This window comes from Camelus ferus, chromosome X, assembly GCF_009834535.1.
Source record: "Camelus ferus isolate YT-003-E chromosome X, BCGSAC_Cfer_1.0, whole genome shotgun sequence".
Classification (NCBI taxonomy): Eukaryota; Metazoa; Chordata; class Mammalia; order Artiodactyla; family Camelidae; genus Camelus; species Camelus ferus.
This window is the reverse complement of record NC_045732.1, coordinates 43320744-43332763: the sequence shown is the minus strand read 5'-3', so window position 1 is coordinate 43332763 and position 12020 is coordinate 43320744. Positions and strand designations below refer to the sequence as shown.

General features: G+C 53.2%; 1 protein-coding gene across 1 annotated transcript; it reads left to right on the top strand.

Moving 5' to 3' along the window:
• The first annotated feature begins 373 nt into the window (after nucleotides 1-373).
• Nucleotides 374-11521, top strand: TFE3 (transcription factor binding to IGHM enhancer 3). Its single transcript, XM_032474822.1, has 10 exons — nucleotides 374-700; nucleotides 2969-3082; nucleotides 4073-4376; nucleotides 5044-5289; nucleotides 5370-5471; nucleotides 6951-7068; nucleotides 7552-7608; nucleotides 7776-7851; nucleotides 8997-9144; nucleotides 9665-11521. Exons 1-10 carry the CDS (start codon nucleotides 585-587, stop codon nucleotides 10106-10108), a joined length of 1725 nt encoding a protein of 574 aa, XP_032330713.1. The 5' UTR covers nucleotides 374-584; the 3' UTR covers nucleotides 10109-11521.
• Nucleotides 11522-12020: the final 499 nt, after the last annotated feature.

Below are 12020 nucleotides of genomic sequence, written 5' to 3'. Positions count from 1 at the left end.
CTGCCCGCCGACTAGCCATTGTACGCAGGCGCAGAGGACGCAAGGAGCGGCTTAGTAGCTTGCGGAGGGATAATTTGAGGGGGGAGGCGTGGCTCAACCAAATTACCTCTCGCTGATTTGCTCTGTCTCTGAGGGCGTGGCCTAGGTGCCCCCTTCTCGGAGTAAGGGCCCGCCAAATCTAGTTTTTTCTCGGCTTCGGAGGCGTAGCTTGGGGCGGGCTCTTGAACCACCCCTCAACGATTGGCCGCCTCACCCAGAGGGCGTGGCCCTGCGAGCTGTCTATCCTCGGTGCGGTCACTTCCTGTGGAGTTTCCCCAGCCCAGGGAGGAGGGGGAAGAGGACGGGGGGGTGGCGAGGAGGGCGGTCGTCCGGGGTTAGGTTAAGGGGGGTGGTGTTGGTCCGTTCAGGGCGGGGGATGACTCACGGCCCATCCCATCTCCCCGACGCCGCCCGCCCGCGCAGAGCTCGCTCCATGGCTTAGCGGAGGAGGTGGTGGCGAGCAGGGGGAGGGGGACTCTTATTTTGTTAGGGGGACCGGGCCAAGGCCCGACCGGCCTGGCAGGGCTTGCCCGGGGCCGGGCGTCATGTCTCATGCGGCCGAGCCAGCTCGGGACGGCGTAGAGGCCAGCGCAGAGGGCCCTCGAGCCGTGTTCGTGCTGTTGGAGGAGCGCAGGTCGGCCGACTCGGCCCAGCTGCTCAGGTGCGGGGCCGCCTGGGGCCGGTAGTGCTGACTGGGGTTCCCGGGGGCCTGGTCTGGGGGCAGCGGGGGCCCAGGGCCGTGATTGGAGGCCATTGGCCTAGGCTTGGAGGACGTCGGGGCGCCCGACTTGGGGGGGCATCTAAGGAAATCGGCGGTGGCCTGCTTGGACTGAGGCTTAAAGGAGTCATGGAAGTCCATTAAGGGAGGCCTGGTTCAGATTTGGGGGACCCTCGACTGGGTCTAGAGGGCCTGATTCTGTTCTGTCCAGGAACTGGGCTAGGGTAGTTGAACTTCGGGGACTGAGACTAATTAGAGGTTGAATTTGGGGTCCTTTGAGTCAGGCATGAGGGGAATGAATTTGAGGGGGCACTCTAGGTGAGGCACTGATTTTAAGGGACTCTTTCTCTCAGAGAAGGGGTTCTGGAGGACAGAGATGCTGTCTTAGGAGCTTGGTAACTCCCAGTTGCTGGTTGCTGGAGGCTGTTTGGAGATAACATGACTCTGGAGAGATTTGGGGGTATCTCAGAAATGCTGTGGAGGACTAGCCTTGTGAGTGTGTGGGAGTGAACATTAAAAGCAACATTTATCAAGACTTGACCAGAATAATCCCTTCATCCCTGTCCACCCATCCAAGCTGGGTCAGATCCTAGGGATAGTGGAAAAGCTCTCTTCCCACACCCCCATAGGGGCTTGAATGGGAGACAGTGAGGCATACAGGCAATGGAGATGGTGCCACTTCTTAGCTCAGAGAAGGCCTCAGACCTTATTTGGAAACCCAGAGGAGGGTCTTGTTCCTGCTGCCACCTGCCTGAGCTTCTCAGCCGGCCCTTTTCACCCCCTACATACACACAGACAGGCACAATTTTTTTTTATCTCATCCTTCCCGTCTGTCTCTCAGGCCCTGAAGACAATCTTGAATCTGACCCTATGGCTGGAATGAGCACCAATTGCACCATCCCTGCCTGGGTGGGTCCTCTCTGATCTCAGCCTCACTTCCATCAGCGGGCTTGGAAGCCTCAGCCCTCTCTGTCCCCACCCTGACCACCCCTGTGCCCACCTCTTCCAACTTCTGTGCAAAGGATGTGTGAGCATGGGAGGGGGTTTTGCCTACTTTCTGCTTGGGATTGTGCTGAGCTCAGCGGCTCCCCGAGCTTCCTCTTCCTGACTTCCTGGGTGGTTTTAGGGCCCCATCTGTGGGTGAGGAAAGGAAGGAAGACAGATCCTTGGGGAGGGGAGAGAATTCTTGTCAAGTGAAGTCAACCACAATCTCAAGATTCTAAATCTTTGACAAATTCAAGGATGCATATCCATCTGTCTACATGTTAATGTCCCTTGCACACTAAGGTCTCACACCCAATGTGGAGGGTTGAGCAAGTGCCTTTCTGTATACCAATTTACCATTTTCTAATGCCTTTATAACAACCTAGATCATCACAGTAGTGGGAATGGCTGAAAGGAAAGGGTGTGTATGACTTCTTATTTTGTGTGTCAGTGGGTATTGATATTGGAGATGTGTTTGTGTTTTGATCTATCCAAAAAAACAGGAGAGCGCTGGTCTGGCTCCTCCGGCCAAGAAAAGAATGTTCATATAAAGCGGATCATCCACCCAAATTCTCCCTCTTGTAAATCCAGATTGTTGGACCGAGGGGTGCCTTTGTTATTTCCATTTTGGTTTTGGACGTGTGTTGGCATCCCATGAACTCCGGCTGGGGCTGGGGCGGGGTTGGGGGGAACTCCTTTGCGAAGTCGTGGATCCTTCTGTAAAGTGAATCAGCGACCCCAGTTCTCTTTGTGATGCATTCAGTTTGTGTTACAATGGACTGTTCTGCTGAGGGATGCCCCTACTGTGTAGACCAACGTGGGCTCACAGTCTGCAGCCAGGAAAACAGTAGGGGGGTGTGGGGGCTGGGAGAACTCTGAATGCAAAGTCAGGAATCCTGCAAAGTGAATTGTCATTCCTAAATTCCTCGTTTCTATTTTCCTGAAACCCAGGTTGTTACGCATGATTGTTAGAGCAAGGAGCTGGGATCCAGGCACTCTTATTATTTTGAATCTTAAGGAACTATGGGTAACACAGAGCAGAAGAGAGTGGGGAGGGAAGAAAACATGGGAATTTGTAGTGGTGGTTTCAGAAGAGTGGCCGAATGCGAGGGATACACTCTGTTCTCCCTCCTTGTGTGTTCTTCTCTTCTGTCCTCTCTTTCTATCTGGGGAATGACATCTCCATACAATTACTGACCATTACCCCTACCTTCCCCCCACCCTCAGCCTGAACTCCTTGCTTCCGGAATCCGGGATTGTTGCTGACATCGAATTAGAAAACGTCCTTGATCCTGACAGTTTCTACGAGCTCAAAAGTCAACCCCTATCACTACGCTCAAGGTATGTCTCCTCTATCTGACTTCCCTCCCAATTTGCCAGGCCCCTCCATCCTCTCTGGTTCGGCAGCGGCCCCCAGTGCCAGCCCAACCCATTCTCTCACCAGCCTGAATTTGCCAGATAGTAAAATTAGGGGCTAGTAAGAGCATGTGGAAAGCAGGTGGCCAAGCTAGGATTCTAGTATCTCAGACAAGATCTCCCCAGCCTCCTCCCACCCCACCTGCACACCCATTCATAGACAAAAATTGCAGCTTGTCTGGAGAGTCCAGACACAGGGCGTGGCCTGCTCAAGCCCAGCCCCAAGTGGGCGGAGCCATTCCCACAACCCCTGGTCACCCTCACCCCCTACTCAACAAATTCACCCACCCCAGCCCTTGAAGAACCCCTGCTGGTCTCTTCTTTTTTCCCCAGCTTATAAGTCTAAATGTGCTGAGTCATGGGCCTGGGCTCTAAGAGAGGGGAGGGGACCTGGAAGAGGGGCAGGAAGAGAGGATTGTGAAATCTCTGAGATTTTTAAGACTGACTAGCTCCTGGGACCAGAGGCCCAGGCAGGGGAGGAAGAAGGGCCTGCGGTTGCTCATATAGCCTGTCCACCCCTAGGAGCTCATGGAGCATCTCCAGCCCCAAATTGAGCTGAAGAGCTTTCTGTGTCCATGTCTAGTGCCACAACCTTAATTTGGCTTTCTTCTGCTGTCCTTTAAATGGGGTGAACCCCTTCTCCCAGAGCCGAGCAATGGCACTTTGGCTTAATATATGTACAGGCTCAAATCCAGGCTTCCCCATAAGGATGGAGGGCCCAAATTCTCCCACCAGACTGACCCCGAGGGTTGTGATCAGGGCTAGTTCCTGTATCTCTCCTCCATGTTGTGGCCTCTGAAGGCAGAGAACCGGAGAACAGGCCAGGTTCCTATGTCGACTCCATCGCACTATGACTCCTTAGGCCTGGGCCGAGACTTTTAGCTTACCTATGGCCCCGTATTTCCCATTCCACAGCCTCCCAATATCACTGCAGGCCACACCAGCCACCCCAGCTACACTCTCTGCATCATCTTCTGCAGGGGGCTCCAGGACCCCTGCCATGTCGTCATCTTCTTCATCACGGGTCTTGCTGCGGCAGCAGCTAATGCGGGCCCAGGCCCAGGAGCAGGAGAGGCGTGAGCGTCGGGAACAGGCTGCAGCCTCTCCCTTCCCTACTCCTGCACCTGCCTCTCCTGCCATCTCTGTGGTCGGCGTCTCCGCTGGGGGCCACACATTGGGTCGTCCTCCCCCTGCTCAGGTGCCCAGGGAGGTGCTCAAGGTAAGGTGACATCCAGAGGCCCTGGGAGGGACTCCTGGTGACTGAGGATTGGTCCTGGTGCCTTTTGGGCAAGGTCCTGGGGGCTCTAAGGAAGGTCCCAGGTACTGCTAAAAAAAGACTAAGCTAGTGTCCCATTATGGTTAGGGTTTCTAAGGCATTCTTGTGGAGTTGTGAGGGGCTCTTGGGGACCACAGGAAGTCTTGGTGGACCATGGGGGTTCATGAGTGCCCTGGGTGGGCCCTAGAATCGTGAAGTGGCTTTGTAGGAAGAGCTTCATGTCTGGTGATGCATTAGAAATTCTTTGGCCATTGGAGTGTCTTGGAAAGCCACGTGTAATTCCCAGGTCTGTTAGGTGGTATCAGAGACTGGGGCGGTGGGGAGGGGAGAGTCTTGGGGACTGTGACAGGGTGCTCCAGAAACTGTGAGGGATTCTGCAAGCCACGGTTGGATCTGGGGGGCTGTGAAGGATTTCTGAAAAGGAGAATTTGGGTCCTGGGGAAGACTTACCAGTTTGGGGAGTGGGAGAAGGTTCCCAGATTCTGGGCCTGGTTTGCCATCCTGAGCCTAGGAACAGATGACTTCTGAGGGGCAGACTGGGGCTCAGAGTCACCCCTCTGAGCCCTGTTCCACCTTGTTGCCTCCCATCCCGCCTCCCCCTTTTCCATAGGTGCAGACCCATCTGGAGAACCCAACGCGCTACCATCTGCAGCAGGCACGCCGGCAGCAGGTGAAACAGTACCTGTCCACCACACTTGGGCCCAAGCTGGCTTCCCAGGCCCTCACCCCACCACCAGGGGCTGCTAGTGCCCAGCCACTCCCTGCCCCTGAGACTGCCCACGCTACTGGCCCCACAGGCAGTGCTCCCAACAGCCCCATGGCGCTGCTCACCATCGGGTCTAGCTCAGAGAAGGAGGTGAGTGGCTGCAGATGACCCTCCCATGCTCTGCCTCCACTCCAGATTCTTCTAACCCCCTTCCATATTTCTTCTCCCAGATTGATGATGTCATTGATGAGATCATCAGCCTGGAATCCAGTTACGATGAGATGCTCAGCTATCTGCCTGGAGGCACCACAGGGCTGCAGCTCCCCAGCACGGTAAGGTCCTGAGATGGGAAACTGGTCTAAAAATTAGCACATCCCTCTATCATTGAGAAATATCTTATATACACCTGGGCTGAGTGTGTATATAGGACATTCTCACCTTGGATTGTACTAAGAGACGGAAGCTGTATGATGGGATGGGGCATACCAGTGCCCTGGGGCCTTGTATTGAACTGCAGGGAGAGGTGGACTTGTAGATTTTGATACATACAGGGCGGGGACTTCATGGAGATATTAGGGCATACCAGAGTACTCAAACTTCACAGTGGGAGGGACCAAGAGGGGGCTACTCGCAGCATTTTGAACGTACCAGGACATTCAGGTCATGAGGACATACCCAAACCATGAAGTGACGGAAACATACCAAAGGTGTCTACATTTGATGTGATTGGACCTTGAAGTGATTAGAATGTACCATGTCTCTTACAGTCAACATGCCAAGAGGCTGGGTCTTCATAGAGAGTGGATAAAACTTTCTAGAGGAAGGGATGCACCAAGAAATTATAGCATTCTGGTTCCAAGCATTCCAAGAGTTCCATAATTTGCTCTGGAACATACTGAGTGGTTGTAGTTTTACTTCTTTCCAAGTTCTCAAGAGGATAGAAGCCTGTGTAAAAGTGGTAGCAATTTATCAGAACTTTTCGTTGATTTGGACACAGCTAGAGATTGGGACCTTATATTAGGTGGATCCAGCAGGCTAGTGGGGGTTTCAAGAGATGAAAACTCATCAAGAGGTGAGACTAATTACTTAGGGATTCGTTTGTTGCCCTAGGGTGTATCCAGGAAAGTTTGAAGGAGAAAAAAAAAAACTAGGTTGACATAAAAACAGTGCTTGTTGAGTAGTTGGACAAGACAGTCTGAGAGATCAGAATGTGCAAGAAGATATCAGAATCAGGACGTTGGTGTGTGGCAGCCAGAGACTGTGGATGTAAGGTGGTGGCAACGCAATCACAGCAAAAGACTGGAGATGGGTCTGGAACTCTCCAGAAGTCCAGATTTTGGGTGGAATGTTGCCATGATAATTTCCCAAGGTCTGAGAAGATGGTGTTGGACTGTACCAAGAATGCTGAATTGGAATATCGTTCTAGGAGGGGTTAATGGACTGAAATGTTGCATCAGAGCTGACAAAGACCAGAGAAGGGTGGTTTTCCAGCATTTTCTCCAGAGCCAGCCCTAGGGTTTGGAAGATGGGCTTCAGAAGTCACTGGGGGATTTGAGGGGCTATGGGGCATGATGAATAGGCGGGGCAAGCTCCAGTCCCCCGGCAGAGCACAGTACGTCCCCTAGACCCTGTCTTCCCTGTTGAGTTGCTGTGTGAAATTCCCTTGATGGAGAAGGAAGGGCTCTCATGCTGAGCCAGACAATCCTTACATTAGGAGGCCCATCTCTGGGGTGTGTGGAGGTTCTGGAGCCTGGTTCAGAGAAGAGGCCGAGCCTGGGGTCTCTTCCCAACCATCATTTTTCTGCCTTCAGCTGCCTGTGTCAGGGAATCTGCTTGATGTGTACAGTAGTCAGGGTGTGGCCACGCCAGCCATCACGGTCAGCAACTCCTGTCCAGCTGAGCTGCCCAATATCAAACGGGAGATCTCTGGTAAGGGCCAGGGTCTTGGCCCCGTGCGCTCGTCCTATTCCCCAGGGTGAGCCCCATATCTACCAGGTGGGGGTGGGAGGAGGGTTGGGCCTGATTCTAGGGGGAGAGGGTTTAAACAGACAAGAACGGGGGCTATTTGCCATCTTTGTCCATGTGGCCCACAGGCCTGCTTTCACTCCACTTCCTCTCATCTTGGGTTTAACAAATGGCCTATATCTCCACGCTTCTTTAAAAATTGTAAAAAGGAAAAAAAAGGGGGGGGGAGGTATAGCTCAGTGGTAGAGCGCATGCTTAGCATGCACAAGGTCCTGAGTTCAATGCCCAGTACCTCCATTAAAAAAAAAATCAAAAAAAGAGTGGCACTTTTAAAAGAGTCACTTCCCCAGCCTGTGCCCACCAAAGCCTCTTCCAGCAGCTGCACATGCTGCCCTCTGGCGTCTTTCCCAGCCCCAGAGGCCTTGACCCACCCCTACTCTCTTCCAGAGACAGAGGCCAAGGCCCTTTTGAAGGAACGGCAGAAGAAAGACAATCACAACCTAAGTGAGTGGTGTGGTAGCCCGTGCCCCTGCCTTGCTCTGCGCCCCGCCTTCCTTGGGGGCCTCTCCCGGCGGCAGCCTCCCCTCTCCCACTCCCCAGTTTCTCCACTTCCTTCCTCGGCCTACTGACGACTCTCTCCCACTCTCTCTTTCTCTCCCCTGCTTTCAAAGTTGAACGTCGCAGGCGATTCAACATTAACGACAGGATCAAGGAGTTGGGCACCCTCATCCCCAAGTCCAGTGACCCGTGAGTCTGGGTGGGGAGCCCCAGGCCAGTGGAATGTGGAGAGGGGGACCCGCTCCCCTTAAGTCGTTCCCAGGTGGGCCTACCCTACGTGGGACCCACCTGGGCAGTTCTGCTCCTTGGACCCTTTCTCACCCAGCTTTCCTTACCCTGAGCAGGGTGGCAGCCCCTCACTGTGTCCCCATCTAAAATTATACATGCATGACATGATTGTGCATGTACCTCGTGTGGTCCCCGTGTGATATAGACACTTAGTTTTCCACTCATTTGCTACTTCCTCCATTTCTTCAAGAAATGTATTGAGCTCCTTCTGCTTTGTGCTAGGTACCGTGCTAGGCCCTGCGGATACCAGAGGGAATAAAACACATAAAAATCCCTGACCTCAGGGAACTGATGTTTTAGTGGGAGCAGACAGCCAGCCAACAAGATAAATAAGTAAAATCCAGCAATGAGGAGTGTCGTGGAGAAGAATTAAAGAATGGAAGGAAGATGAGATGTTGGGGAAGGTTATAATTTGGGGTGAGGAAGATGGGGACAGGGCAGGCCTTGAGGAAACACTAGAATAAAAAGCCTAAGGATGAGGGAGGGTATAGCTCAGTGGTAGAGTGCGCGCTTTGGATGCACAAGGTCCTGGATTCAATCCCCAGCACCTCCATTAGATAAATAAATAAACCTAATTACCACGTCCCCAAAACAAACAAACAAAACAAAACCAAAAAAATTAAATTAAAAAAAAATTTTTAAAGAGCTTAAAGAGATGAGGCAGGGGCCATCTGGGTGTCTGGGGTAAGAGTGTCCGAGGTGGAGGGCAGGCTGGGCTGGAGGCCCTGAGGTGGGAGTGATCTCCCATGTTCGAGGAGCATTGAGAAGCCATTGTGGCTGCAGTGAGCTGAATCAGAAGGGTGTAGGTAAGAGCAATCAGGGATGAGGTCAGAGAGGGCTTCCTGGGCTTGGGGTGTGATGGGTTATGGTTGGGAGGTCCCAGGCAGGTGATTTGCATCTGAGCATCCCCTACCCTCAATGTCCGCCCACCTCAAGTTCTAGGCATGTGGTGGGGCGTTTCGTCTACCTGGCGCAGGTTCCCCCTTCAGCTCCCAGGAGACTCCACATTACAGCTCTCCCTTCTTTCCTCCCCCTCGTGCCCCCAGGGAGATGCGTTGGAACAAGGGCACCATCCTGAAAGCTTCTGTGGATTATATCCGCAAATTGCAGAAGGAGCAGCAGCGCTCCAAAGACCTGGAGAGCCGGCAGCGATCCCTGGAGCAAGCCAACCGCAGCCTGCAGCTCCGAATTCAGGTCTGGAAGCAGGGGGTGGTGGCTGGGGTGGGGGTGGGGGTGGAGGGGCTTCCTAGAGGAAGAGGCAGAGGAAGAACAGGGCAGGATTTCCCCTCCTGGCATATTTGGGAGGTCCTTGGGCTTCCTGCCTCACAGAATGATGATGACGATGTTGATGATGATAAGTAGTAATCTTAACATTAACTAGAACAAAAGTGAATATTGGCTAACGTACATAGTGTTTATCTTATGCTATGCATGTTGACAAGAGCTTTATCTCCATTTACTAAGTTAATCCTCACAATGACCTGATGAGACAGGGACTACTGTTATTCCCATTTTATAGATTGGGACCCTGAGGCTCAGAGACGTTAAGCAATTTGCCTAAAGTTACACCAATAGTGAGTGGCAATGGCTGCATTCAAACCCAGGCGGCCTGTCCTTGTAACTGTTACATCCTCTGCCTCTTTGAGACTCTGAACCTGTACCCCCGCCTTTTTTTTTTTTTTTTTTTTTGTTACGTACCCCTTCCTCTTTGCAGGAGCTGGAACTGCAGGCCCAGATCCATGGTCTGCCAGTGCCTCCCACCCCAGGGCTTCTCTCGCTGGCCACAACTTCAGCCTCTGACAGCCTCAAGCCAGAGCAACTGGATGTGGAAGAGGAGGGCAGGCCAGGCACAGCAACGTTTCCTGCAGGGGGGGGACCTGCCCAGAGCACTCCCCATCAGCAGCCCCCGGCACCACCATCGGATGCCCTTCTGGACCTGCACTTTCCCAGCGACCACCTGGGAGATCTAGGGGACCCCTTCCATCTGGGGCTGGAGGACATTCTGATGGAGGAGGAGGAGGGGGTGGTGGGGGGACTGTCAGGGGGCGCCCTGTCGCCACTGCGGGCTGCCTCTGATCCCCTGCTTTCTTCAGTATCCCCTGCAGTCTCCAAGGCCAGCAGTCGCCGCAGCAGCTTCAGCATGGAGGAGGAGTCCTGATCAGGCCTCACCCCTCCCCTGGGACTTCCCCACCCAGGAAAGGAGGACATGTCAGGATGAGGCCCCGCCTTTTCCCCCACCCTCCCATGAGACTGCCCAGCCCAGGTGTACTGGGGGAAGAGGAGACGAGATGAGGCCCCACCCCTGTAACCAGGCAAGGAGGAGGAGTCAGATGAGGCCCTGCCCCTTCCCCACAGGACAGGCCAGCGCAAGTATTTCAGACAGAGAAGGTGGGGGTTGGGGGGGCATCAGGGTCTGTCCCCTGGAGATCGCAGCCTCACCCCTGCCCTGTGGGACCCGCCCTTGCCCAGATTAGGGAAGGAGACAGGATGAGGTTGGCCCCTGGCCCCTAGGGACTGTCCTAGCCAGGTTTCCTGGGATGAGCGGTGTCGGGATACTGCTCCATCCTCTCTTGGAACCACCAGTCTAGTCCATCCTGGCAAGGAAGAGGAGTCAAAATGATGGAGGTCCCACCTCGGGGGTTTAAGCCTGCCCCTTCCCCCGTGAACCCTGTCCTGCCCAGGCAAGAAACAGAAGTGAGGAAGAGAGCCAGCCCCTTCACCTGGGAACTCAGTCCTGGCCTCCTAGCAATGGAGGAGTCAGGCCCCGCCCCTTCCCCACAGCCCAGCGCAGGTATTTCAGGTGTGGAGGAGTCAGTGAGATCAGGCAACTATGTGGAGATCACAGCCCTCTTCTCTTAGCGACATCCCATCTAAGCATTCCACACTGCAAGGAGGAGTGGTACTTAAGCTCCCCCGCCTTAACCTGGGACCAATGTGACCTAACCTAGGAGGGCTCTAAGCCGAAACCTTGCCCTCTAAGAAGAGGGCAAATCTTGAGATCCTGTAGGTTGACATTCCAGACTTAGATCAGGAGTGAGTGAGAGTTAGACTCCCACTCTTGGGCAGAGTGCTGCCTCCTTCCCTGAAGGGTAGCCTGGGGAGGTGATGGAGATTAGGGGCTATGGAGTCTAGGTTCCCAGAACCAGCACCCTAGTACTCTTGCAACATGCGGAGGAACAGGATGAAGGAAGGGTCCTTTCCGGGGAGTTCCCCAGCCCAGGAAAAAGAGGAAGCCTGTCCCACCAAGGCAGAGGCTTGGAGGGAGCATTGCAAAAGCATATGTACCCCCTTTTTTGTTTATCTGATTTTTTTTTATTGACCTCCACCCACTCAGAAGCTAGGTCACCCCCAACCTCTGGCCTCCACCCAGTTTTCCATTTGGAGAAATCCTCCCCTTTTCAGAATTATCAAGAGACACTCCCTGCCCATCCCCATCCCTGCTACCACATACACCCAAGATTGTTGGCTTTAGATTGTTGGGGCCAAGCCCCAAGGAGGGTGTACTGAAGGGTCTGTAGGTTTGTGATTAATAAATGCTAGGCGTGTTTGATGCGCTTTTAACTTTGGCAAAGAGTCTCCTGTGCTTGCTTTTGTCTGTGTAGTGAGCCTGGCCCATGAAGGCCAAGAGGAAGAAGGATTCTTGGCAGATTTGGGAGGGGAGGATTAAAGAATTTCGATAGAGGGACTGGAGGAAAACCATCTGCACACAAAAGCAATTGGTCGTGATCTGCCGGGCAGCCTCCTAACTGCCACAAATGTAAGCATTTTACCCAACTTATTATTCTAGGGACTATTTATCAAGAAAGCACTGATTCTTATTCCCATTTCATGTTTGAAGAAACCAAGGAATATAAGTAACTATCTGAAGATACACAGCTGGTAAATGGATGAAGTGCTAAGTGGTAAAGTTAGGTAAGTGAGGGCTTTGGTTTGAAAAATATCACTGAGGACAGAGGGGCCAAAGTTTTCTTGTAAATTCCCTTTTGAAGCTGATAAGGATGTATATGAAGATGTCTCCTGGCAGGCAGCAGAGGTACTCCAGATGGTGGAAATGGCAAAGAGAAAAAAAA

Coding starts and splice junctions, on each gene's coding strand:
- TFE3 (XM_032474822.1), top strand. CDS start 585: ATGTCTCATGCGGCCGAGCCAGCTCGGGACGGCGTAGAGGCCAGCGCA. Junction 3,083..4,072: donor CCCCTATCACTACGCTCAAG/GTATGTCTCCTC, acceptor CCCATTCCACAG/CCTCCCAATATCACTGCAGG. Junction 4,377..5,043: donor TGCCCAGGGAGGTGCTCAAG/GTAAGGTGACAT, acceptor CCTTTTCCATAG/GTGCAGACCCATCTGGAGAA.